Source organism: Xyrauchen texanus, chromosome 31 (assembly GCF_025860055.1).
Source record: "Xyrauchen texanus isolate HMW12.3.18 chromosome 31, RBS_HiC_50CHRs, whole genome shotgun sequence".
Classification (NCBI taxonomy): Eukaryota; Metazoa; Chordata; class Actinopteri; order Cypriniformes; family Catostomidae; genus Xyrauchen; species Xyrauchen texanus.
The window spans coordinates 36,767,644-36,795,330 of NC_068306.1; the positions used below are offsets into that span (position 1 = coordinate 36,767,644).

At 41.7% G+C, this 27,687-nt stretch overlaps 1 protein-coding gene across 1 annotated transcript in view; it reads left to right on the plus strand.

The window, feature by feature from the left end:
• Positions 1-27,687, plus strand: part of LOC127624736 (gamma-aminobutyric acid receptor subunit alpha-6-like) — a 56,243-nt gene that overhangs the window by 6,919 nt on the left and 21,637 nt on the right. The window contains exons 8-9 of the mRNA XM_052099591.1: positions 14,391-14,638; positions 17,546-17,796. Of these exons, the coding sequence (XP_051955551.1) occupies positions 14,391-14,638; positions 17,546-17,796 (499 nt within the window). The remainder of the gene's footprint in view (positions 1-14,390; positions 14,639-17,545; positions 17,797-27,687) is intronic.

The window sequence follows — 27,687 nt, forward strand, 5'->3', positions numbered from 1 at the left end:
ACAAATGCTGTTAAAAAAGCAGACAGCAACATTCTAATGCCTTCTACGATACTTTCTTTTGATTAAATAATAAGGCAGCATGATGTGTGTACTTCACAAGATGGTGGAAAAATTTTGAGAAATAGTAGATAATAGAAATATTAGAAATAGTTATTTGTTCAATACCAAAAGGTGAATTTAACAAATATGTGTTTGAGCTGTGGATTTCATCGTGACATTATGTTGTTATGCATGTTAGACTATCACGTCATTAGCTTAGCAACATGCTAACACAACATTTTTTAAATCAATTGTAAGATTTACATTCACATTTATGCATTTGGCAGACGCTTTTATCCAAAGCGACTAACAGTGCACTTATTACAGGGACAATCCCCCTGGAGCAACCTGGAGTTAAGTGCCTTGCTCAAGGACACAATGGTGGTGGTTGTGGGGATCGAACCAGCAACCCTCTGCTTACCAGTTTAGTGCTTTAGCCCACTATACCACCACTAGTCCTAGCTATCATCAGAAAACAATTAAAGCCCTTGCCTGTTGTCAAAACGCATTGTTACAGTGAACTAGGTCAATCTTGCGCAAAACATTACTGACTTTCAATTAAGTTAATTACTTAGTAGTAGAATGCTTGGGTTATCCATATTAACAATACATTTAATTATGAATTATCTTAATATGTACAGTATGTCTGTACATGATAGTTTGTGTGTGACAATAAACGTCTCGGTTACTGTTGTAACCTCTGTTCCCTGATGGAGGGAATGAGATGTTGTATCGAAGTAGTGACACTAGGGATCACCCTTGGGAGCCCCAGACACCTCTGATTTTTGAGAAAAGGCCAAGGGGAATTGGCGACTGGAATATGCATGCCACTCCCAGGACATACAGGTATAAAGCTGGAAAGTAACCACACATTCAGGTTTTGTGCTGAGGAGCTGAAACAAGGTCCAGGCCATTTACATTTACATTTACATTTATGCATTTGGCAGACGCTTTTATCCAAAGCGACTAACAGTGCACTTATTACAGGGACAATCCCCCTGGAGCAACCTGGAGTTAAGTGCCTTGCTCAAGGACACAATGGTGGTGGCTGTGGGGATCGAACCGACAACCTTCTGCTTAACAGTTTAGTGCTTTAGCCCACTACACCATCGCCACTCCATTTCAGCGGTTAGTTCTGTGCTGTGGCAGGAGGGACACAACGTCTTGTTCCCTCCATCAGGGAACGAAGGTTACATCAGTAACCAAAACTTTTCCCTTCTGTCAATTACTCAACCTTGTGTCGATGTAGTGACACTAGGGGTCCCTATACATAACACCATGACTAACTGAACTGTGTAGAGACGGGCAGACCTCTGTGTGCCTCGTAGCCAGTGCACCCGGCCATCACCTAACCTCCCCCAATGCTCTTGTAGGTCTCAAAAGTTCACAATTCAACAGGGACAATTCAACTGCTCAAAAATATGCACTGGCTGACCCAGCCGCAGCCTCTTCTCATTTTTCTCCCCAAAAGGAATGAAATTGTTCAGCAGGGGGCCATATACGGTCCGCGTTGGGGGCCACCCGGAGGGTGGGGGGATGAGTGGAATATATCACATGGTCTTACCGAACCCTGTCGAGTGTTTCTACAGACACGGTGACCAGGGGCAGAGGGACCTCTGACCAAAGGAAGACGCGGTTTTCCAATAGGAAACCACTTTGCGGAAACACAGGTTTAGCAATGAGGTAACCAGCGCATGTGGAGCACTTACCCCAGTACAATTAGCACACTAGTTAGCACACGTACTTGGCCAGCAGCAAGTTTCTCAGAAAACTCACCAGCCACAGGGCTAAGGAGGAAGGACATCCAGGGTCCATGCCTTTGTGAACGCGACTGGGAGAAAAAGCACACGTCTTCACCTCAAGGATGGGGAAAGGCGCTATGCGCAAGCAGTACACCTGGCCAGCTATCCCTGAACTTATCTGTTCTTACCTAACAGCACACAGGGCTGTGTCAAGGTAGAACCGAGACGTGGAAGTACGCATCCTTCAGGTCTACCGCCGCGAACCAATCTTGATGCCAGACGCTCGCTTAAATGTGTTTTTATGTCAGCATCTTAAACGAGAGTCTGTGCAAAGCCCGGTTCAGAACTCGTAGGTCCAAGATTGGCCGCAACTCACCACTTTTTTGGTAGGGGCTTTAAAATCCCTTCTTCATCTCGGCTAGTGGAACAGTCTCTAGCGTCGATCTCCACATGCAAGGCAGCGGCGTTCTCGCCTTTCACCAAAGTGAAGCGTAAGCCATTGAATCTGGACGGGCACCTGGCGAATTGAATCACGTAGCCGAGTCGGATAGTCTTGATCAACCACTACGACGGGTTGGGTAGCATGAGCCACGCCGCCAAGCTCCGAACAAGGGGGACCGAGGGAACAATCGCATTGGACATACTGGCGGGTGGGGCCTCGTGACGGGGAGGAGCTTCAGGTGCAACTGGTAGCTGTGGTGAGTCTAGGGACATTGAAGCACTTACCTGGCTCCTCCACTGTCAGGATGGTTTGAGACAGGGTAGGAGGTAAATCATCCTCACGACCAGCCGAGGCGTCAAGTCGAGGGTGGATTTGTGCCACAGCTGAGCACATGGGGGCGGGCCTACCTCTGAGGCGCCATACCTGCGGAAAGGAAACGGTGCCCAGTGGTCGTGACAACGATGGCCGTGGACACCAACCGAATGGCCCATGAAGTGAGGAAACTACTCTTTTCTTGAAAATTTGGGTACTACAGCTCCTTGGGCATGCTGCAAAATCATAAGAAAAGGAAACCAAGGATTCTCCGGCAGGCCCTCCACCGGAGGAAGGAGTGGTCTGCTTACCAGCTCCTGTGACACAGATCTCGAACCTCCTGGGCTCCCCATGTCATGGGTGCTTCGAAGCCTTCCTTAGGTTCTTGGTGGCTGGCCATGAGACGGGTGGCATCTGCTTCCTGTGGGTGGCTCCACTCTGGGGTGGGCTGTGGCAGAGCAGGTGTTTTTGCCGCAGGGGGATGCCCTTGGCTGTGCCGGGGCAGGATATGCTGTATAGCTTCCGTCTGCCTCACCGTCGAAAACTGCCAGGCAAATTCTCCTATGGGGTCGCCAAACTGGCAAACCTGTGAGATGGGCATCAAGGAATCGAACCTTGTCTCCCTCAAATCGACCAGATTGAGCCAAAGGTTGCACTCCTAGACCACCACAGTGGACATCGCCTGCCTGAAATACAGCGCCGTGACGTTTGTCACCCAGAGGGCAAGATCAGTCAACAATCGCAGCTCCTGCATCAATCCCGGGTCAGGACTACCCTTGTACAGCTCTTTAAGTGCCTTGGCTTGGTGCACCTGCAGGAGAGCCATGGCATGCAGGGCGGAGGCGGCCTGTCCAGCAGCGCCATAGGCCTCAGCAGCCAGTGATGATGTAAGCCTACAGGCCCTGGACAGGAGCCTTGAATGACTCTGCAAGGTGGTGGCACTCTGCGCTCTGGTTTTGCATGATACAAACCAGGTGCGGGCAGTAAAAGGAGCACACCACGATCGGCTAAGCTTATCATGCACCTCCGGGAAGAATGGAATGGGGGCGGAGCGCGGCCGTGAGCAGTGCTCTTGCCCCAGGAACCAATCATCGAGCAGCGAGGGTTCGGGGGGGAGCGAAGGATTACACTCCAGCCCTATGCCTGTAGCCGCCCGGGCAAGTATGGCCGCCAGCTCTGTGTCAGCCTGCGACTGGGCTGCCGTACCCGAGGGTGGGAGTCCAGCCGAGTCCTCCACGTCAGACAGGACGAGCCCACTCTCCGATGCTGCTATCAACAGCTCATCCTCTTCATGAGCCCCGAATGAGACTGCGAACCTTCCCTGAGATGGGCCCGCGGTCCCATCCCAGAACACGACCGGGGCACACAAGCATGCTAGGGAATGGGGGTTCTGTGGAGGGTTTCCCAGCAGAGAAGCTCCCATTGAGGTCCCCAAATCGCCCCCAGTGCTAACCGACTCATAGAAGACCCGTAGTTAGAAGGACCCGGGGAGCCGCTGGGGTGGCTTTCCCTCTGATGAAAGAAAGCGCGATCGCAACATTCCCATGGTCATGGACAGAGGTGAATGGATCGGCAGAGTAATTCAGCACGCTGAACACAACCACTCAGCTCCAAAGAAAAAATCTGAATGTGCGGTTGCATTCCAGCTCCTTTAATACCCGTATATGCGGGGGAGTGGTATGCAAATTCCACTCGCCAATTGCCATTGGCCTTTTCTTAAAGATCAGAGATCCCAAGGGCGACCCCTAGTGTCACTACATCGACCCAATGTCGAGAAGGGGAACAAGGAGGAAATACAGACAGTGTATTTTATTAATTTCTGAAAAAGTATTTTAGAGAGTGACTAAAAAAGTAAAGTAATAAGTAATGTGATTACTTTTCTCATGGAGAAATCAGTAAAGTATTTCAATTAGAGAATAATTTGAAATTGGTAGTGGATAAATATTTTAAGTAACTTACCCAACAAATAGTGACATATATCATTACCGTGATTTACATTACATTACTTATACTGTAATATAAGATTTTCGGCATTCACACATAATTACATATTGATTTTGAACTTGTAAATTGGCTTGTTTTTCCATTCAACCAATCCATTATTGGTTGTCCTGTACTATCCAGACTTGTATAAAAAAGATTATTATGACGTAATCAGCTTCAAGGGTTTGATTTTATTGGGATGTGTTTTTCTTGAAGATAAAGCCACAACTAATGTATAAATATGGCTTTCTTTGAGCAAGATGTAAGAGATCTCGTTTTTGCAAGCAATCAACTGAGAGGTGAGTAACCTACAGTGTGTTTCTCACATCTATCAGAGGTGAAAAGTGTTATTCCTGTGAATGGAGATGCAAAAGGCTAATTAATACACTGCTTAATACAGTGCAAAAAGAAAAGAAGTGAGAGATGCTGGCAGTTCACTTTCTTTAGAGAGCAGGAGAAAGAAGGGGAGATAGATATGCAGAGGCACTTATTGTCCACAATCATTGAAGATGTTCTAAATCAGCATGTCCCCTTCACTAAAAGCTAAAATAACCCAGAGCATTTGCTTCAGAGACGTAACTGACTGAGGTTAATTCGAACCAACTTTGTTGCCTTTAAAAGCATGTGTTTGCCCCCAGCTCTCTTTAATTTGTGCCTCTTCTTTTCCTATGATTTTACTTATCTTTCCTACCGTGAAATGTGTTTTCAAATGAATGAAATCTTGATATCAACCAGTTCTTTGTGGCTGCAGTTGAGATTCAATGAGGTATTACATTATATTATACATAGAAAGGACTCAAGTTTTATTTATCTGTGGAAGACATTGGTTTGTTAAAAGCACCATGAGCTTGTAAATGATCAATGTATGTCGATATTTAATGGTCATGAGCTTCATTTATAACTAAGAATTTGAGGCATTCAATTGGCCTATTCAAGCACATTGCTTCTAAACTTCCTTTGTTATATGGACCCGTGTTGTGTATTGTAAATATAACATATTCCTTTAGCTAGAAGAGAAAATGTCTTTTCATGAATGTCGATATAATACACCTTTCAACTGTAACAGCCAAGGTTATAAACTTAGTAGTAATAGTCACTTTCAAGCTCATCACAGGATTGTGGCCTTAAGACATTCTAATATGTAGAATTGAAGCTTCTGAGTAAAAAAAATAATAAATAAAATAAAAAATTGTATGTAAGCAATACTACCTAGATCAGTGTTTCTCAACTGGTTTTGGTTCAGATCCCTGATTTTTCATTGGACATCAAATGTCAACCAAATTACTATGTGTAATTGTTTATTAAATTAGCCTTATTATACTGTAGATTATGCTTTAATCACAAAATTCACAATTTATGTCACAAATTGGCACTCGCGTGAAGCAGTTTGTGATAATTGTCTAGTGATCTTACCGAAGTAATTATCAAATTATGATCAAAGAAAGTAGAAGAACATTATAATCAGACATATATCTGTATGCATGTTGTAGTTGAGCACTCTAAGCATATAAGAATTAAGAGCCAGTTTACTACATTTATGCCAATGAGTGAATCGTTTATTTTAACTGGTTAATTTACACGAATTGTCCGAATGAACTGGTTTACTTTAATGTTTTGGACTTCCCATGAAATAGACAGGGTGGTAAATCTATCACTCCCTTGAGGACTGAGGTTTGTTGCCACTATGATAATGCAAGAACGCACATAAGTATGTTCAACCAGGCGCGTGTTGGCAATGCGGTTGCCAAGCATTGGCATCTGTGTTCGCATATTTGCATAGAGTATGTTTCGGCTTTTCCTTCCCAACATTCATCGAGGCGTGTCGTGGCTTGTCGGATAAACAAGATTATATATGCTTTTGGTCTTTAGGGCCCAGTGTACATTTCTTCATAACTGTTTGTGGTGAATCTTTATAACTTTGATGATTAACTAGGAGTCCTAATCGACCCTTCCATATGGTCCATAGGCTCCTGTCTAAATAGGGACCAAGTAATTCAGAATTAAGCTTTGTGCTTGCCATAAAATGCTGCTGTCTCTATTAAGACGTAGGCATGTTTCATTGTCACTGTCCTCATAACAGACTATCTCTTCCTCGAATGCACTCTCTCCTTGGGTGAGAACACATATCTAATTCCAATCTGCTTGAACCATTGACCATGAGTCACCCTATAGGTCACCCCCCCCCCAATAAAACAAACAAACAAACAAACAAACAAGACAAGTCGGTCTTGGTGTGAATGGCAGGGCAGATTTAATCTGCAGCACCCCTTGCCCCCTAATAACAGGTTTGGAGAAGGTGAGCATGATGTGGGCACAGATACATTTTGTCCTGTTTTATTAATGGAAAATGTTTATGTGACCATCTTTGAGTGATAGTACTGAGAATTCAGAGGGAGCATCGCTTGCATTTTCTGTCATACAAAATGGACTTAAAGTCTTATTTGTTTTTAATTAAAAAAATGCTACGTTATTAAAGCTACATTGCCATTTGAGAATTTCAGTGTATGGAAAGTGATAGAAAAATCCTGCATCTGATAATGCCTTTTTCACGGCTACACACTTTGCAAAAGCAGCATACCAAACTAGTAGGATGTCAGAATGTGCAGTTTTTGTGAAAAAAATGACCAATACACCGTCTGCTGAGATAATGAAATGTGCATCCACTGGACACTTTACTGTACCATTAGGGAGCTGAGAATATAGCAGATTCAAGTTTAATTAAAACATTTAATCGAAAATTACTAGAGAAATGGGAGTTGGGTGGCTCTTTTTAAGAATAAGTGCTAGAAATACCAAGAATTGCTCATGAGGAAATTGTATTTGTTTAACCACACCCAATTACACTGTTTTGTTTTTTTAAGTTATTGTTGTACTTCACATGTCAAAAACACAAGGCTCAAAGGACAATGCCAACATGACAGATGTACCAACATAGTCTCATGACAACTTGGAGAAATTGTAAGATGTCATATTACTTGACTTGACCAGTCAATCAACAAGCAGAAGCCATATTCACTCACTATGTTATGATAAGGTTGCTAGTCAGGCTGATCTCCCAGTGAAGTTGGAAACAGTAGGTAGACTTTTAGTGAAATTGTTCTGTGCTTACCTAAATGTGAAGCACTGCCCACAGTGGCCACAGTGGTAAGTGTTGTTAGGTTTATGGGCACGTGTGAGCTCCATGTTCCGGGTGTAAAGCCAAAAGCGAGTTGTTTTCAGATATAAAGGCTATCATATAGTCAAGGCAGATGCATATTTTATAAACTGTACCCCCAAACTCCAACCTAAACCTAACCATCAGTGGAGTAAAAATGTAATGTTAAAGGGAAAAATGCAACCTCCTAATCATATTCGTCACTGATTATGCGTTTGCAATTACTCACTGGTTTCAACATGGGATCCAAACCAGAAGTAACACACTTTCTTGTCATGCCACAAGGGAAGACTGTGACTTTGTGACTTTAGTGTCTATACACTCTTTGGTGCCACAGTACAGATGTTTAGTATATATCAAAGAGTCCTCACATTTCTATAATGAGATATACAAATCCCAAGAGTTCTTGGCCTCAGATGTTTAACTTATGTAAATTACATGACACTCATTTATTGGTCAACAGCCCCAGTGGTACTACTGAACAGATGCTATACTGAATCAACACACACTGGACTGTGTTCCTGTGGTATGCAACCATTTTTAGAGGATTCGTTTGATTCCTCCAACACATACAGTTCATGTATTCGAGAAATATGTTGAAATTAGGTACCTTAATTGTTTTATATATATATATATATATATATATATATATATATATATATATATATATATATATATATATATAGTAGGGCTGTCAATCGATTAACGCTTTTAATCAAATTAATTACATGGTGTCCCGATTAATTGATAGCGATTAATCGCATATACAAATATTTGCTGAGAAAGCCCCTCATATAACAATAATTCAATATATAATGATGAAATAATTATACATAGCTATTTTAAATATATATATATATATATATATATATATATATATATATATATATATATATATATATATATATATATATATATAATTATTGGCATACAATTCACAGATTGTATTTGTCAATCAGTTTGAGATTTATTATGAGGGCTTGTTTAAGGACACCTGCGTGTCTTTATAAAGATGTTCACGTCAATGTGTTTGCTCTTAAAGAGGAAATAGACTCTTTAAGCAGAAATATACTCTTTAAGTAGAGCTGTCTAAGTGTCCAGGTGTGTAATATGCACTAGGCGTACAGGAGTGAAAGCCATTGGAATGTGCCGTATATCCAACAGCTTTCGCTTCTTTGAGGTGAATGGAACAGCAGTAGTATTCAGCTCACTGATACACAACCGTTCGGCTCTGAACAAAAAATCTGAATGAGAGTAGGCATTCCTTCTCCTTTTATACCCGTATGTCCGGGGGAGTGGCATCCACTCACCAATTTTCATTGGACTTTTCTCAAAGATCTGAGGTGTTTTGGGGCTCCCAAGAGCTACCCCTAGTGTCACTACATCGATACAACTTTGATTGACAGAAGGAAACACAAGTTAGTATTAGTTAAAATTCTGTGCCTATAACAAGAAAAGAATGCTAATAGGTTAAGGAAAGGGATTTTCCTACCCCATTGGCAAATAGATTGTTCTTAATTGTGCCCACCAAAAAAGCCCACCAAATTGTGTTAGATGTCTCTGAAAGCAAGACTTAATATCTTAAACCATCCTGTGTATTAAGTTATAAGAATGACTAAATATATTTTCACCTGGGAAAATAAGACCATAATGAAGATTTCTTGCAGTACACAATATGCTAATAACTACAAAAAATAAAATAAAAAAATATAAAAAGAATCATCTTATTCAATAATCAGCTTATTCAAAATAATCAGACAACATAAGCAAAAAAGAATCCTGATAAAAGAACAAAAATGAATACATTTACATGATCTTAAAAAAGATGGCATTTAAGAAAAAGAAAATAATAAATTAAGGTTTTCAGTAAATAAATAAAACCAGTAGATGTTTGCAGCAAGTCATCCATTCCCATTCTGCCCTGCAGTAATCCAGCTCTGACTAACATCACTATAGAAACTTTGTCTGGTATGTTTTTGTTTTTACAAATTGAGGTGTAACACACTTTTTACAAATGACAACCAAATTACTAATTATTCCTTCCCTGAATAAAATGAATCCAGAAAAAAGAAAAATAGCTACACTTCATTAAATATGTGTCCTTAATTTGTCTTGCCTTTGGCAGTGTCATTAGCCTGATGCAGAGTGTTTACAGAAAAATATTCTCAAAATTCTGGAGAAGTCCTCCAAGAAACATTTCCAAATTTTAGATTTTCCCATGAAGCTTTTTTCACAAATCGGTGAGCTTTAAACTATTTTGAGTGTCAGGAATCTGAACACAGATTAGGTTTAGTCCTGAATTAATTTAGAACAAATTTAAATATTTACTCACTCTCATGTTATTCCAAACCTATTCCCCTTTCTGTGGAACACAAAATAATTTTTGAAATTGAAATCTTTGTTCACTGAATATCTTCCTCACAACAATGGCTCTCAAATGCTTATAATATGTGTTGTGTCAGTGTTGTTCAAAAGCGATGCGAGAACAATGACATTTGATCCATTCTGCACCATAGACACCATATTTGTTCTCAAAGCTTGAGATTTTCAATTAATTAATAAAGACCAAAATATAAGTCTTTTTAATCACACAATATTATCGTATGTCTTCAGAAGACTTGGACTATAAATACGCTTAGCTGTGACATTTTTGGGTTCTTTAGACACCCCACAAATGTAATGTCAAATGGACACTTTGTTCAATTTGACTTGAAAATTCTGCTGAGGCCAGTGCTGGGGTGGTCTCATATGCATCAACCCCAGCAGCGCGGCCACCGCGGAGGATGCCATATGCTCCAGGAGCCTTTGGAAACGTTAAAGGGACCACAGTGCCTGGCTTGAGGGAAGCGAGGCATTTCGGCACCGACTGTGCACGCTCGTTGGAGAGACGTGCTGACATTGAGACTGAGTCTAACTCCATGCTGAGAAAAGAGATGCTCTGAACCGGGGCGAGCTTACTCTTTTCCCAGTTGACCTGAAGCCCCAAACGGCTGAGGTGCCTAAGCACCTGGTCTCTGTGCGTGCATAGTAACTCTCGCGAGGGGGCCAGGATGAGCCAATCGTAGAGGTAATTGGGGCAAGGGCTGCCTCTGTGACTTTCGTGAATACGTGAGGGGACAGAGACAGGCCGAAGGGGAGGACTTTCGTACTGATACGCCTGACCGTCGAACGCGAAACGGGTCGTGGCAGGAATGAGACGTGAAAGTACACATCCTTCAGGTCTACCGCTGCGAACCAATATAGCTGGGCTTCGCAGCGGGGCGGAACAGGTAATACAGCGTCGGGAGGCAGTGAAGCGTCCCGAGGCTCTGGTGCTGAGAACAGACTCGAAGCACTTACCTTGCTCCGCGCACCCGGCAGGAGGTCTGATGTTGGCGTCCTCTGGACTCGTCTGAACCGGCCGGCCGGGGAACAGTCGTGGGGCTGAAAGCGGACTGTGGCCGCGTCCAGCATGCCGGGACTGTTGAGACCTGGAAGCAAAGTGCCGTGAGAACGCCATTTGTGGGCAAGGTGACCCAGAGACAAAAGGAAATAGCTCTATTATTGAGAATGTAATGAATTTAACAAAAGATTCTCCTCCCGGCCCTCCACCGGAGAACGGAGCGGTCTTACCAGCTCCGGAGCTACCATCTCGGTCTCTGGGTCAGTCATCTCAGGAGCGCCTAGGAGCCTTCCGGGTCCTCGAGGGGGTCCGTGAGACGAGGGGCGTCCAACTTCTGCGGGGAGCTCGACGCTGGGGCCACTCTCTTTTGTTAGTTGAGGCGGAGCACCACTTTCTTTCTTTCTTGAAAGCCGCAGGAGGACGCCCTCGGCGAGCAGACAGGGCATGGCCCCTGGCGGCAGGTTTACAATAGCCTCCATCTCTTTCTTCACCACTGAGGACTGCAGGGCGGAGTCGTCAAGTGGTGTCGGTGCCGAATGGACGGAGCTGGGAGACGGGGGCGTTTCGAGAAAGCGTGCTTTCTCTGCCTCCTGTACTGCGACCAGGTCCTGTCCATGCGTTGCGTTTCTGGACCACGGGGGGTGGCCATCGCCTGAGTGCAGTTCCTGCGGCACGTCAAGAACAGGACTACCCAAGTGCAGATTTTGAAGTGCTTGGCCCGGTGGACTTGCAGGAGGGGGCCATGGTGTGCAGGGGGGAGCAGTCTGGGACCATTCTACCACCGAGGGTAGCGAGAGCGGAGGAGCGAGGAAGCTGGGCCCAGGCGAGTTATCCGCATCCGACGCCGCTGTTACGCTCTCGATGCAGCGGTGATGTCATCATCCAATGCCAGGGAGCTCAAGGGACCGGACGGTAGGCCGTTAAGCGGACCGCACTAATCCCGAGCTCGGGGGAAGCAGGTAAGCGTGCCGGGGAGGCGGGAGGTTTCGAGGAGATTTACCCAGCGAAAGAGTCCCGTTATTCTCCTCAGATTGTGTTTCATCGCCCGCGAGGTGCGGGGGGGCGGCTGAAGTGGCTTTCTCTCACTACAAGAGAAAGCAGAGATCGCAACGCTGCCGCGGTTATGTTCTCACACTGAAAACATAACCCATTGGAGAGAATGCTCATCCTGAGCTCGGACGGAAACAAGCAAGCGTGCCGGGGAGGCGGGGGGTTTCGAGGGGGTTCACCCGTCATTGTCCCCAGATCGTCTTCATCGCCCGCGGCGAGGCGAGGGGAAGGCGAGGCGGGGGGGGGGGCGGCTGAAGTGGCTTTCTCTCACTACAAGAAAAAGCCTACGACCGCAATGCTGTCATGGCTATGTTCTCGTACTGAAAACATAGACCATTAATAAAAAACGCTGCCTGCGTGTGATCGCAACCCCGAGGCAGTTTTTATGACAGTCAGAGGTGGGGAGAAATCAACCGCATCCAGAAACTACACAGGGGCGGAAAAATCGTCTTTAAAAAGACGCGTCCTGAGAAGGAAGTTCAACGCTGCTGTGTTTTGCTCTTTTTAGAGCGAAATTACTCTTTTAGAATAACTCTTTCGAGTTATCTGCGCTATCAAAGCGCCCAGGGGCAACAAAATGCACAGCCATGCAATGAAAGAGAAAGCCGCTGTTATGCGCCGTAAGATGCAACAGCATGCAGAGTGTCAGAGGATTAAACAGGAACTGGTGTGTGACTCGCAGCAGACTGCATGCACGACCATCGGCTTTGAATAAATTTTCTGAATGAATACCCGTATGTCCGGGGGCATGATATGCAAATACCGTCTGCCAACTTCTCATTGGCCTTTTTTCATAGAACAGAGGTATATATCGGCGCTCAAGAGAGACCCCTAGTGTCGCTTCTCTGACACAACGTGGAGAGAGCGACAGAAGGGGAACTACAGACATTTTGTCACAATAAACCGTAGATATCCCTGTATGATTAATTTTGTTATTGCATGCTTCAAATCTGATTTATCAATGGCGCCATCTAACAGTCTGATATTTCTAAGTATCAACTGCACACCCGAGGATAAAGATGTATTTGTCCAGTCATCCGTGTATTGCGAGTCATCTTTCCTACTTCCCGGCAGAGTATGTGAGCAGAGCGGAGTGGAAGCTGAGCGAGGAGAGGAGTGGCATGATTTTGCCTAGAGCGAGGAGCGGGTTTTTAAAAAATCACAGTGTCAAAAATCACAGAGTATCATTGTTTTCTCTCACTTCAAGAGTGCTCCACTAATGCTCCATCATGAGCACAACCTGTTAACGGCCCTTATTGCAATAATTCACCACATGTTAAGCAGCGTTAAACACTATTGGCATGAAGGAAAGATGGAATTCCTGATATAACCATAAAGAATGTGATAAAAATAAATTTTTAAATATAGCGACACTTGGTAATAGTTGACCTCCCGCTCGAAAGTTACTTTCACTGTCACTCTCCATATACTGTTCACACTCCCTATTATTGAGGTAAGCTTGAGGTGAAGCTTAAGTCAACTACATGCTTGTGTCTCGTCATTTTATTCCTACATCAGCTGGCATATATTGAAAATTAATGACGGGACGGCGAAGGAGAACACGAGTGGGGAGGTGATTGCCATGATCAAATGTTAATTGTGAAATCCTAAAGACATGGTCCAGAAAACACAATGATTATCCGATCACATGTGAAGAGAAAATATAAAGGTCAGTCATACACAAAATCTTAAAAAAAATTCTAAAGCTAGTATTTCTAAAAGTGAGCTCTGCTGTAAACTTATACTTTTGATAGTCTTGTTTTGATGAAAAAAAAGTGTAGAACATTCTGAGTTTTTCGTTCACAGAATTATAGGGCAAAAATAGAAAATAATGGTCAATAATTAGGCAATAATAGATCATTTTTTTGTATTTTTTGGCATGGGGTTACCTACATAAAGTACACTCAGCCCCTTCACGTTGTGGTGCTGATGACAGATTAGTAAAATCACAGCGCTGCTCATATCCACCATTAAATGTTGCTGCACTGAAGATCCCAGAAGTGTGATTGCCTACTGTGTCATCATGGTAGTTTCATTAATGGTTTACTTTTATGGTGTTTTTGTCCTTTATGACATTTGACCGATGTGATATTATTGTATGGAAAAGAGCTTTGTGAAGATTCTTCAAAATAACAGCATACAGGTTTGGAAAGGCATGAAGGTGAATATATTGGCAGAATTTTTATTTCTGGTAAACTATTCCTTTAATGACTGTTCTGTCATGAAAGTTTGTTTAGATTGACAAGCTGACTGGTTGTCTATGTATGTTTGTTTTATTTCTGACAGGCATCACCACAGTGCTTACCATGACCACGCTGAGTATCAGTGCCCGCCACTCTCTACCAAAGGTCTCGTACGCCACAGCCATGGACTGGTTCATCTCCGTCTGCTTTGCCTTTGTCTTCTCTGCCCTTATCGAGTTTGCTGCCGTCAACTATTTCTCCACCTTGCAGGCCAATAAGGAACTTCGGCGGGCCAACGCAACCCATGCTGCAGCCATGGTGGCGACGAACATTGATGGGGAATTAATTTCGGTAATTTTTACAATTACATGGCCAAAAATATCTCCATATTTTCCTTGTTCATTCAGTCCACCCTCTCTCCTCTCTTGCTTTCAAGGCTTGTTCTTGCTTTAGCTGTTAACAAGAACACTAGACAAAAGGAGACAGCTAGTGTCCTCCCTAGCCATTTCACTGTCACAGATTATGTAATCACTTTGATGTATCAAAATATCCAAGTGAAAGCAAGGCAGGCTCACAGGGATGGGGGTCTACCCTCTCTGTCTTGCATGATTGCTTCAGGGGGGAGATGCAATCCCTGAATACACCTGCACTGAGTGAATGAATGTGTCAGGGTTTGTGTGGCACATTCGGATTGGTCTGTAGAAATGCTTCTTCAGATATTTAAGATAAAGTATCTCCGTCCTTGATTAGTTCAACAATAGCTTTAATGGGGCATTTGTTATCAACTAATTCTCTGTCAAAGGTGATGTAGTTGTTTCAATGTTCAAATACTTGCTACTATTCCAGGTTCATGTGCAGAGACAACTCTAAGAAAGTAATTTGTACATTATTGTGCATAACTGGATACAGGCCAAATGTATTTTATCTATAATATAATCAAATAATGGGGTCTTGGTAGCTCAGTGGTAAAGACGCTGGCTACCACCCCTGGAGTTCGCTAGTTTGAATCCCAGGGTGTGCTGAGGGATTCCAGCTGGGTCTCCTAAGCAACCAAATTGGCCCGGTTGCTATAGAGGGTAGAGACACACGGGTAACCTCCTCGTGATTGCTACAATGTGGTTCGCTCTCGGTAGGGTGCATGGATGCCTCGGTGGGTGGCGTGAAGCCTCCACATATCTTTATATCTCCACTATATCTCCACGGTAATGCACTCAACAAGCCACGTGATAAGATGCGTGGGTTGACGGTCTCAGACGCGGAGGCAGCTGAGATTCCTCCTCTGCCACCTGGCTATTGTTATGTGTGTGTACTACTGAAATTCTGCATGTATCCAATATGTGTTTGACAGTCAGTTGCCTCTCATATACATTCAGTGTGGAAGTAATGAATTGCATTCTATACTTTTTTGCATTCTCTCTGATATATGAAAAATGAAACATACAAATATAACAATAAATTATGTTCCATTTTTTATTTAATTTTTACATTTTACATTTATTCATTTGGCAGATGCTTTTATCCAAAGCGAATTACAAAAGAGGAAAACATAAGCAAATCATCTTAAGGAGACAGTGGTACAAAAAGTGCCATATTACAAAGTTTCACTCTCATCAGAATAGTATAAAAAACTGATTTAAGTACAACAAGAATTGTAATTATTTTTATTTCTTTTGTGACTGGTTAAGTGCTCTTGGAAAAGATGTGTTTTTAGCCGTTTTTTGAAGATAGAGAGTGAGTCAGCTTCACGGATGTAGTTGGGAAGGTCATTCCACCACCATGGTATGATGAAACTGAAAGTCCGGGAAAGTGTTTTGGTGCCTCTTTGTTTAGGTACGACAAGGCGATGTTCCTTAGCCGACCGCAGGCTTCTGGTGGGAACGTAGCTCTGCATAAATGTTTTTAGGTATGCTGGAGCAGACCCAGTGACTGTTTTGTATGCCAGCATCAGAGCCTTGAATTTGATAAGTGCATCAACCGGCAGCCAGTGGAGAGAGCCAAGGAGTGATGTAACATGTGCTCTCTTTGGTTCATTAAAGACCAGACGTGCTGCTGCATTCTGGATCATTTGCAGAGGTCTAATTGCACATGCAGGGAGGCCTGCAATGAGAGCGTTACAGTAGTCCAGTCTAGTTATGACAAGTGACTGAACGAGCAGTTGTGTGGCATGTACAGAGAGGAAAGGTCTTATCTTCATGATATTTTTATCGTTGTGAAAATGCTTATAACATTTTATAATATCTTGGCATTTTGTAGGTTCTTTTGTGATAGATATGCATGCCGGGTTGCTAAAGACACAAGATATGTAGCATTGTTTGGCGAAACACCCATGCATTTACAGGTATTGAAAGGCAACAAGAGTAAATTGAGATAACTAAAGCAAATAGTAATATGATAGCTCATTTGGAGATCATTGCACGATCATACACTTCACATATAGAGCCAGAGAGAAGGCACAAAGCAGAGTGTGAATGTCCCATTTTTGTGGGCATTTAGCCTGAGTTAGATGCCGCCTGTTGTGGTGTCAAAAATAGCTGTGGTATTATGGCAGCGTGAGCAGGTGCTCCCTGAGTAATTTCACACCGCAGTGAGGACGACACAGTGATATACAGCTGACACTCACAGCTTGGAAACCTGTTCAAAGAAGGAACCCAGTCAAAGCACGCACTCCATGCCAAAAACTTTCCCCAGCAGTCAGTGATCACAGATAGCTCAAGCTCTGTCAATTAAAGCCATAAGACCGCATTGTTGCCCACCTGTGCTAAAGAGCATGTGCAACAGTTAAGACCTGTCAGTAATATTATCACACAAAAAGAAAGATATGTTGCATGCCATGTTGTTTTTTTTGTTGTTGTTTTTTTAAATACATTTTACTGGCTACTAATAATCAAGGTTCTGCTGTACCTGCCAATAAAGTGCTGATGGGAGTAGAATCGCTGACAAGTTCACATGCATTCTGAAATAAAAATATAATACAATTAAATAAAACATAATAATTTGCTGATAAGTATTTTTATAAATTTTTCGCACTTCACGGAAAAATAAAATCTCAACATTTCTCAAAAACATGATATAATAATAATAATAATTACCATTGCAATCAATATCAAAACTCTATACCATCAAACATTATTCTAATATCTGTGTTCCAGGACATGTAAAATATGTATGTGCCCAAAGCAAATCACACTGCATGAATTTAGAGTGTGTCAAACTTTTCTAATTGATCTAATGTAACAGTCTCTTTGTATCTCTGTCCAGCATCCTCTGGACCCTGGTGGCATGTTGAAGAAGAGGCTGAACTCTCTTTCTCAAAGAGATGTTGCAGAGAGATTCTCTAGGCCGTGCCAGTCTGATTTCCGTCAGCAAGGTTCTGCTGTTCCTGCCAACAACTTGCTGACAGGAACTAGTATCATTGACAAGTACTCGCGCATCCTTTTCCCACTATCTTTTGGGGCCTTCAACCTGGTCTACTGGATTGTCTATCTCACCAAAGACACTATGGAGTCCAGGTAGGAATCTGCTGTTGGCTTGGATGAACTTGCCTTGTCACACTTTGTAACAATATAAATAACAAAGTGGGTCATAATGTTGGATAATATTGTACTGGGAAGGAAATGCAGATATCTAACTCAATTCAAACTTTAGTTGTATCCTCAGCACCACCCACAGACCGTTCACTGAATGTCTGACGCATAATGCACATAAAACTGGAAATCATGTTCTCAGTCCAGGCTTTGTGGAACAATCTACTCACTGATTTGCCACAATGAGCTTTTTTAAAGAAGAATTAATCGCTGGATTTGCCAAAGTTTTGTTTGAGGCACTAAGAATCAGGTAAACTGGATGTCCTCAAACAAAACTGTACATTGCACTTTGTTTTCTGTTTTGTCTTTGAAATAATCTGTGATTTTTAGTTTGGACAAAACTACTAAATAATTTGCACACATTGTCCTCTTTTTTTTGTCTGTGTCTTCTGTACAACCGTTCAGGGAGACTGCCACGCTTGATGAGTGTTGGGGTTTAATCTGATTCAGTGGCATAGCCACAGGTGGTTCTGGGTTAGCCGGTGCCACCCACTGGCATTCAGGCCGACCCAGTCATTGTCTCATGCCCCTATTCTACCAACAGCCAAAAGCTTGCTGGCCTCAAACCACAAACCTCTAATGTCAGAGGTTGTTTGGCTGGATGATGTCTGCCTCAAAGCTTGCAAAACAACAGCAGCTCAAAAAATAAAACTAGATCTATCATTAAAACGATGCTATTTGAACTGTAAACACCCAATGCAGCAATGAGACACATGTTCAGTTAATGGGCCTCTCGTATCATGCAGCGGCTCCAACCACTTTATTTTCCAATCAAATGTGTTTTGTAAATATCATACATTGATTGCATACATGTAAATTGATCGCTATAATTATTAATTAGGCTATATATATAAATAAATTCTGATCTCTTCATCAAAACCATATCAAACTGACAATTTATTTAAAAAGATAAAATTATGTTAATTATAAATATAAAAACATTTTATTCATTGTAACTTCTTTATTGCACCAAAAGCAGCTTATGATGGCATAAATAAGCTACTCTGAAATAAAATATTTTGGATGATTAAATATGCTCTTAAAACCCTTAAGACTTTTAAACTCTGGCCTCTTTTCCCGCATATGACAAAAATAATAGGTAACACTTTGGAATACTGTATCTTACTTAATGGGGTTCCATTCCGTTGTTGATTTCTGGTAATTGACCATACAGGCCAAAACTACTAAATTCGCTGTAATGACTCATTTTGGGAGTGTAGTAATTCCACGAAATGCGTATTGCATTTCCCTAGTAATAATAACATTAGAAGTAAGGAAGAAGAAAGGGCCACAACCTGAATATTGTAATGGCTAATTGTTATGATATTAATTGTAATTAATCGACTGTTCATTAGTAGTTACTCAATAGTTATTTCTCCTGAAGCTGAATTAGTAGATATTTAAAAGTAGTTCATCAGGAGGCATGACTGAATTCAATAGTTATTGATTAGCTAATTGTTACTTAACACAACTATAAAATGCTATTACATACTGATAAGTTAACACATCTTCCTTAGTAGTTAATAGTAGTGACTTAAGTGTTAATGAAGAATTACCTATTAGTTCTGCAGTAATTCCTTATTAGTTATGCATTAAGTAAGATACAGTATTCTAAAGTGTTACCAAATAATATCCCAATATAATGTTTTTTCTGTTTTTCAAAAATGTTCAGGGTAAACCACAAAATCCCCATATAATAAGTAATATCTGTACTCACAAGTAAGGTTCCATAGGATATGCATATAACATAAAATAAATACTGTTTGAATGTAGCTAAACATTACTATTGTTATTAAGTGACCTTGCATAGCTAAATGTCCTAAATAAGCCCTTGATTTCAAAGTAAATAATAGCTGTAATCTAAATAATTAGATGTAGTAAGTAGTGTAATATTGCACAATTTAAATTCTTGTAATCTGATTGAGTGCAACAGAGCTCGCCCACTTTTTCAGCCACGTGGTTCCGGAAGTATTTTTCCCACTAATTTCTTCCATAGACTTATGTATTATTTGAGCTGTAAAGTTGTTGTTTTTTGCAGTGGACTACTAAATTACTGGGATCATAGGGTTTACACTGTTACATCATCATGGCAACTAAGTTGTTAAATTGCATATTACTTTACACAGAAAAAGTTTAGTAAGCCATTTTATTACACTAAAATCTTATTAGCAGGGATATTATGTACCAATATACCATATGGATTGACCCCATTCACTTACATTGTAAATGTTTCAGTATAACACAGAATTTTCCTCTTTTTAAAGATAAATATGTATTAGATAACCAACATTATGCCACAAATGCTGTCAATAGAGCTTAACTTGCATTGAACCCAGAATACCTAATATATATACTGTGCATCCGGAATGTATTCACAGCTCTTCACTTTTTCCACATTTTGTTATGTTACAGCCTTATTAGAAACATTGATTAAATTCATTATTTTCCACAAAATTCTACAAACAATATCCCATAATGACAACATGAAAGAAGTTTGTTTGAAATCTTTGCAAATTTATTTAAAAAATCACATGTACATAAGTATTCACATTTACAGTACATTTATTGTGTCACACATATTTCTAAAATAATACTATTGTTGTATAAAACATATAAAATATGAATGCATATTTTTAAATCATGAGAGAATTTTCATTTTTGGGTGAACTAACCCTTTAAGGAAAAAAAAAGCGTTCCATCTTCTGTCCCCCACATTATATAATGTCTCAAAGAAAGTCTCAGATCGGGACAATGCATAACAAAAGCTAGAGGCGATCTGCTAAAGCCAGCCAGATCATCCTGCCTGTGTGATGTGGGGACTGTTGTACTGTTGACAACCCCTCAGTGTGACAGTACACTGTCTCTCTCCACAATTCTGAAGTGCTGCTTAATAATCGACTATTGCATGCTTGGCTCTTCAGTTGAGTTGCGGCAGTCCTTCATACAATCCTTAAAGAGGATGAATTAGAAGTGTCACTGACCGGATAGAAATAAGAAACATATTAATGACTTCTGTGCTGTTGGCCAGAAGACAAATGGAGAATATTTATGATAGGACATGTATATTTCATTAGGATTTAATTCCTGGCCAACGCTGAGACTAATTTGGAGTTTAATGGGACACATTTGTTCTCTGCTATTTTCTCATACGCTGCCTATCCCCAAATATTCCTTGTGGAATCACATTTGTAACCTGAGGTTATGATCACTTATCTGATAATAGGAGTGCTGTGTTTGAGTACTATATGAAACTCATTGTCTTTAATTCAGCATTATCAGCAGGAAAAACATACAATAAGATGGACAAATTTCAATATAGGATGCATTGCAACTGGGACATATATGCAGTGTATGGCTGAATAGATGAAAATTCTGTCATAATTCACTCACCTTCATGTTCCAAACAAGTTTGAAGACAAAATGAGTTGTTTGAAGAATGTTCAAGCTGCTTTTTATGGATATATGCCAGGTCATCACACTCTTCTCCAAATTGGATCATTATTTGATGATTAAATCAACAAAAAATCTATTTTTAAAACAATTACATTTACAGCCTGCTTTCCTCTGGCAGTTATAGTGCAATGTCAATTGCAGCAGACTTATAGCACGGAGTATAAAGTACAAAATTTGCCTTATTTACACAGAAAGGAGCCATGCTTGTGCAGAAAGGAATGACAATGACTAAGTAAATCCTTATTTTAAATACACTATTTCAACGCTGGGTGCGCCTGCTTAAACTTGATTGTTAGTTAATAAGGTGAGGGGTTTTGTCGCTGAAATACAGCAACTTTTTTGTGAATTTGTCCTTTAAAGTTTGAAATGTAAAGGCCATAAAAGCCATACTATTTATTTATATACCACAGTTAGTTCCTGTCCTCGAATCTGATTGGACAAGAGACGTTCCATGAACACTGATGGTGTGACAGCATCAGCACTTGGATGCTTCACTGTGTGTGTATCACTCCGCCTTCATGCTGTTCTTAACTAAAGTGAATCTGTTAGGAGTTACTGGATTTATTTTTTAAATTAGATATGTTAGCCAGCAGGTGGTGGCAAAAGATTATTTTTGTGTGTAATATGAGACAGTTGGTGACGTAAAGTCAATGTTTACAGAGAACTGAGCTCCATGATCGCTGTATTACTAATACATTACCAAAGCTAGGAAACAGCTTTAAACGGCTTTAAATGGACAACTTCAGGATTAACTCTTTCCCCGCCAGCGTTTTTAAAAAAAGTTGCCAGCCACCGCCAGGGTTTTTGACGATTTTCGCTAAACTTTAATGGCCCGCAGAATATTTTCTTCCATGAATATATGAAGATTCTATATATCAAAATAAAGATCTGAGCCTCTGCTTTTAGGCAAAAAAAACGATTTTATTTTATCTTCATTTGTTCTTTTTTTATTGCAACTTGAACAGAGGTAGGTTTTGTCAAAAACAACATTTCGGACAAAAAGCTGATAAAAAGGCATTTTTATCAAACAAGTGCTTTAGTATTAGTATGGTGTTCCACTTCACGTTTGAGACGATCACAGTCTGTTTCTTTGATCAAAGAGTTGCGTACGCTTTCAAAACATGCGTGCGGGTCTTCCTTACCGTATACCACCTAAAACACGGATACCCAGAAAATTCCGTGTTTGGCGGGGAAGCGTTTTTTCATAAAACCCGGAAAATTCCGTGTTTGGCGGGGAAAGAGTTAAGGCTCATGTTGAGAGACACAACAGACTGAAAAGTTACAGAACTCAAGTGTAATTAATCAGTCCCAGGTGGAACCTCAGTTCCCTGATGGATGTTGTGTCGAAGAAGCGACACTAGTGGTCTCTCTTGAGCACCGAATTGGCAGACAGAATTAGCATGTTTCTGCCCCCGGACATACTGGTATAAAGGCAGGGAAATATGTCTGTTTCATTCAGGATTTTTCTGAGGAGCCGGAAATGGTCCGGCCACAACAGTGGCTCGGCTCAGCGACGTGGCCGGGAGGACACAACGTCTCCGTAACCTAGACGTTCCCCGTCTTCGCTCACTTTGACATTGTGTTGAAGAAGCGACACTAGGGTTCCAATTTCAATCATGCCATGCGCTGAGCCGTGTACGTGTACTGCTGACACAGGAGCGGGCAGGTACTTGACGTGCCGAAATGACCAGCTGTATCAGACTGCACGTACCCCCCAATGCCCCATAAAGTCATCGTAATCCTTATAGTTACCCTAGACAGGGGAACAAGGCGACGCTTGCAACCTGGGAACGGGCCGAGCCTAGCCGGACCTCTTTTCTCTCTATGTTTCTTGCATAGAGTCAACGGCTGGGGCCCTTACATGCATCAGGGAAGGGGGTCTTACCCAGTTTCCTATTCTTTCAGGGGGAAAAGACCCTGCAGAGACCACACCTGCCCAGAGAGGGGGAGGTAAGAGTGGTGACATACACCACATGGGCTTTTAGGTCACATATGGGAAGTGGCACGGTGGTAGATCCCGCCTCTTCAGAGAGAGGAGTTTCTACAGACACGGCGACCGGGGGGCAGTGGGAACTGCCCAAGGGAGACGCGGGTCCGCTCGTAAGGGGACCATACTGCGAAAAATACACACGGGGGGGAAGTACACGTAGGAGTCCTGACCTGTGGAGCACATATTCCAGTACAGGGTAGATTTGAGTAGCCGCAGTGAATTGGGTCAGCGAACTCCTCCGCTGAATTGCGGACCCAGAAGGCTAGGGAGGAGTCATCCAGGGAGCCGAGTGAGTGGGATCAACTGGGAGAAAAAGCACACAGTTTTACCTCAAACGAGAGAAAGGGCGTTAGATGCAAGCGATCCACCCGGTCAGTCCATCAACATGTTACCGAGTTCTACTGCCTCGGACCTGAGAAAACACGGGACGAAACTGACTCTACCCTGAGATTGTAAAATCTTGCAAAGGTATTTGGTGTTGCCCAACCCGCTGCTCTCCATATGTCTGCCAGGGAGATCCCTCTGGCCAGTGCCGGGCCAAGCAGGGTCTTCAAACAAGTTGCGTCAAATGTGCACACTCTTGCAGTTGCTTGCTTTTGAAGCCATGGTAAACCCTATGTGTGTGATTCTCTTTTTTTCTCCCCAATTTGGAATGCCCAATTCCCAATGCGCTCTAAGTCCTCATGGTGGCGTAGTGACTCACCTCAATCCGGGTGGCAGAGGACGAATCTCAGTTGCCTCCACATCTGAGACCATTAATCCATGCATCTTATCATGTGGAGACATACCGTGGGTGGAGGCTTCAAGCTGTTCTCCACAGCATCCACACACAACTCACCACGTGCTCCACCGAGAGCGAACCACATTATAACGACCACGAGAAGGTAACCCCATGTAACTCTATCCTCCCTAACATCCAGGCCAATTTGGTTGCTCAGGAGACCAGGCTGGAGTCACTCAGCATGCCCTGGATTCAAACCTCGCGACTCCAGTGGTGGTAGTCAGTGTCTTTACTCACTGAACTACCCAGGCCCCTGTAAATCAGTGAAATAAGTGCAAAAACCTTTTCACTTTTGCATCTGGTACAAAGATGCTTGTTGATTCTTTTTACTTTTAGTGTAATAGCCTCTACCCTTTGTATAATTAGTATTATGCATGCAGTTTTATGACCTCATAAATTAAAAGACTAATGGAAAATTTGTACTTTTAAAAGTTTGTTTATCACACAATTTATAATGAAGTAGTGAAGGCAAAATTGTTGATTGAAAATTGTTATATCCATTTTTCATGTACAGTTTTAACCTGAAATCTTGATTTAAAAAAAGTCATGGGCATGTTATGTGTCAACTGCCCTTCAATCTTGAGAATATATTTACAGTCCAAGAATATTGCTGTGAGATGTTTCATAACTGTCAATTGAGTCACATTTTTGCATAATACACTGGAAATAAATTGTGTAATATTGAAAAGGCCTGTTCTTGCAGTGCCCTAAATGTGAGAGACTTTTGTTACAAGTTAATTCACAAGAAATTCTGCTTTTTATTCATTGAGCATGGATCACAGTTTATCTGTATTAATGCCACCTTGTTCTTTTCAAATCCAGTGGAAAAATGGAATGAAGGAAAGGAAGGCTGAATGCCACTATAAAGAACCTGCCGCAGGATAAATGAAACATAAAAGTTATCTCCTCTCTCTCTCATACACATTCAGTCTGTGTGTTTGTCTAACAATGAAATCATAGTGGGCCTGGTGCTGGCTTTTAAATTAGATGTTTCATTCAGACCCAGACATTAATGAGTATATGTGTGTGTGTGTGTGTGTGTGTGTGTGTGTGTGTGTGTGTGTGTGCGTGTGTGTGTGTGTGTGTGCGCTAGTTTCACAGGAACTACCTGCAGGCGACCAGCTCTTCACTTTATTGCCCACTGAAGTGTCTGACGCATGAGGGAACGTTTTTCTCTCATAAATCAAAGGCATTAAATGTCAGCACAACCCAAATTCCCATATTTTCCCATCTTCAAGCAGCCCTTTGCCATAACTTTGGTGTAATGATCATTCAATTACTGCCCCTCTCAGGTATGTCAGGAAATGTTGAATGCCTCCAAGACAGCCATCCATATCTATCATATCTTAATGGATTTGCACAGCACAATGTGAGATACCTTTAAGATGTGTGTGTGTTTATCTGCTTCCGTTTGTAGATGAGCATTTAGTGGACATTATTAGATGTGCTTTTGTAAAGCCAGTCATAAAACAAAACAAAAAACAATCCACATATTTAGTGCTGAAAATCTCAACTTACAGCAGTTTTCAACTAGTTTTGTTTCAAGACCCAGATTTTACATTCAGTGGAAACCCATGCAAAAAAGTTCCAAAATTATTAAATAAATAATTCCCCCAAAAACTAAAAATCTCTCATCATATACTCCCCTTCATGCTAAACCAGATGTGTATGAATTTCTTTCTTTGGCTGAACACAAACAAAGATTTTTAGAACACTATCACATCTCTGTAGGTCCACACAATGCAAGTAAATGGGTCAGAAAACTTTGAAACTTTCAAAAGCACATAAAGACATCATAAAATAAATATGTAAGACTCCAGTGGTTTAATCAATGTATTCTGAAGCAGTCTAATACATTTTGGGTGAGCACAGACCAAAATATAAATAATGTTTCACTATACATCTTGCCAATACAGTATAGGATTATGATTTCAAGCTTAATAACACTTCCTAGTGCTCGACATATTCACATAGCGCTAGAAGGTGCTAGGTAGTGTAATCGAGCTAAAAACCATGATCACCTAGGAGACTGCTGTAGGATTATCCATGAATGAAGTCATCAAATGAACACAACACCACATTCCACAGATCATTAGAGAGTCATAAAAACAAATCTTTGGCACTTAAATTGCTGAAGGAGACTGTCTCTCCCATGCCTGCATAATATCAAACTAGGATGTGTAATGACAGAGCTGACCAATAAAACTAACAAAAGAGACTTTTCCAGATCGCACATGAATTGAGAACTTCTCTGCCAAGAGGCCCTAAGTGCAAAGGTTAAAGGCAATAAAAGACAGAGAACCCACTCCCTGGAATTCCCGAGAAAGACTCAGAACACACTCTGTTTTGTCCTCCGATATAAACCAATTTGCTACACTTAGACTCATCAGATCACGAGACATTGTGATTATTATCCTGCAACAGCAGCTAAAAAGGAATCCATGAACATTGTACTTCGCTGAGTTAACCCTCTAAAATATACAGAATGCATTTAAACCCACAATTTACACAATGCCTAGCCTTGCTAGATAATTCAGAAAACGTATTTGACTTGTGATTACTTCTATAACTTACAAATTAAGGATTTATGATGTACCTTTTAAAATATGTGTAGTGATTTGTAATCACTTATTACTGACAAATGTATGATCATGTTAGGCCTCATGTATTCAGATACAAGACAAAGGCAGGCCTAACACAGTCGTAAAGCCGGACTGAGGCCTACAAAAACAAAGTCATAAATCTTACTGATAAAAACCGTGCCAAAATCAAACAAAGGGAGTACAAAACCGACTACAAATCCCAAGAAGCCTTGCTCACTTTACAACTGTGTGAAATTCCAAAGGATGGAACTCTCAACTCCTACTGGATGAGGCACTCAACAGAACGCACCTCAACTATGATGTCATCAGGAGTAGAAATAGCTTGAAAATCGTTCTGTACCTTACTTCTTACTTTGCTTGCCGTGCGTAGACGCAGTCATCACTGCTCTCAGGTGTTGCCTCGTTGCACAAGGAAGTAACGTACGACTTGAAACTGCGGCCTTACAATCTCCATCTTGCTGGACGAGTTGAGATTACTCTGTGTTCCACTGAACACTTAAACGGATCCGAAGGAGACTTCTTCATCCGTTTTCCTGCAGAAGTGAAGAAAGAAGAATCCACTTCCCTCTTCAACCAAGTTGACGTAGCTGATTTCTCCGCCAGCCCGCCGAGAATCAGCAGCCATACCGACCGCAGACAGAGCAAGGAAACGGTCTCGCGTCATCACCCGAGCCTCAAGGAACCGAGTCGGAGTCAAACGACAGATGAATACATTCTACATGCGTCCTCACGTGATCCAAGTAAGAGGTTAACGTCTTGGCAGAGATAGAATAGTTAGGTGTGTTATTCTTGTGGATCAAGTTTATCGTTTGTACAGTTCACGGACCACTAATAATACTCAAGCTATTAATGTAACAAACTGTTATCACAAATGAGAGTTTGCTGTGTTGTAATCCAACCACGTTGGACTGTTGTGAGACCGCCACACTGTGTTTATCCATTAAAGGACCAAAGGCCGCGGGACAGGTTACGAGCCGCTCACCACGTCT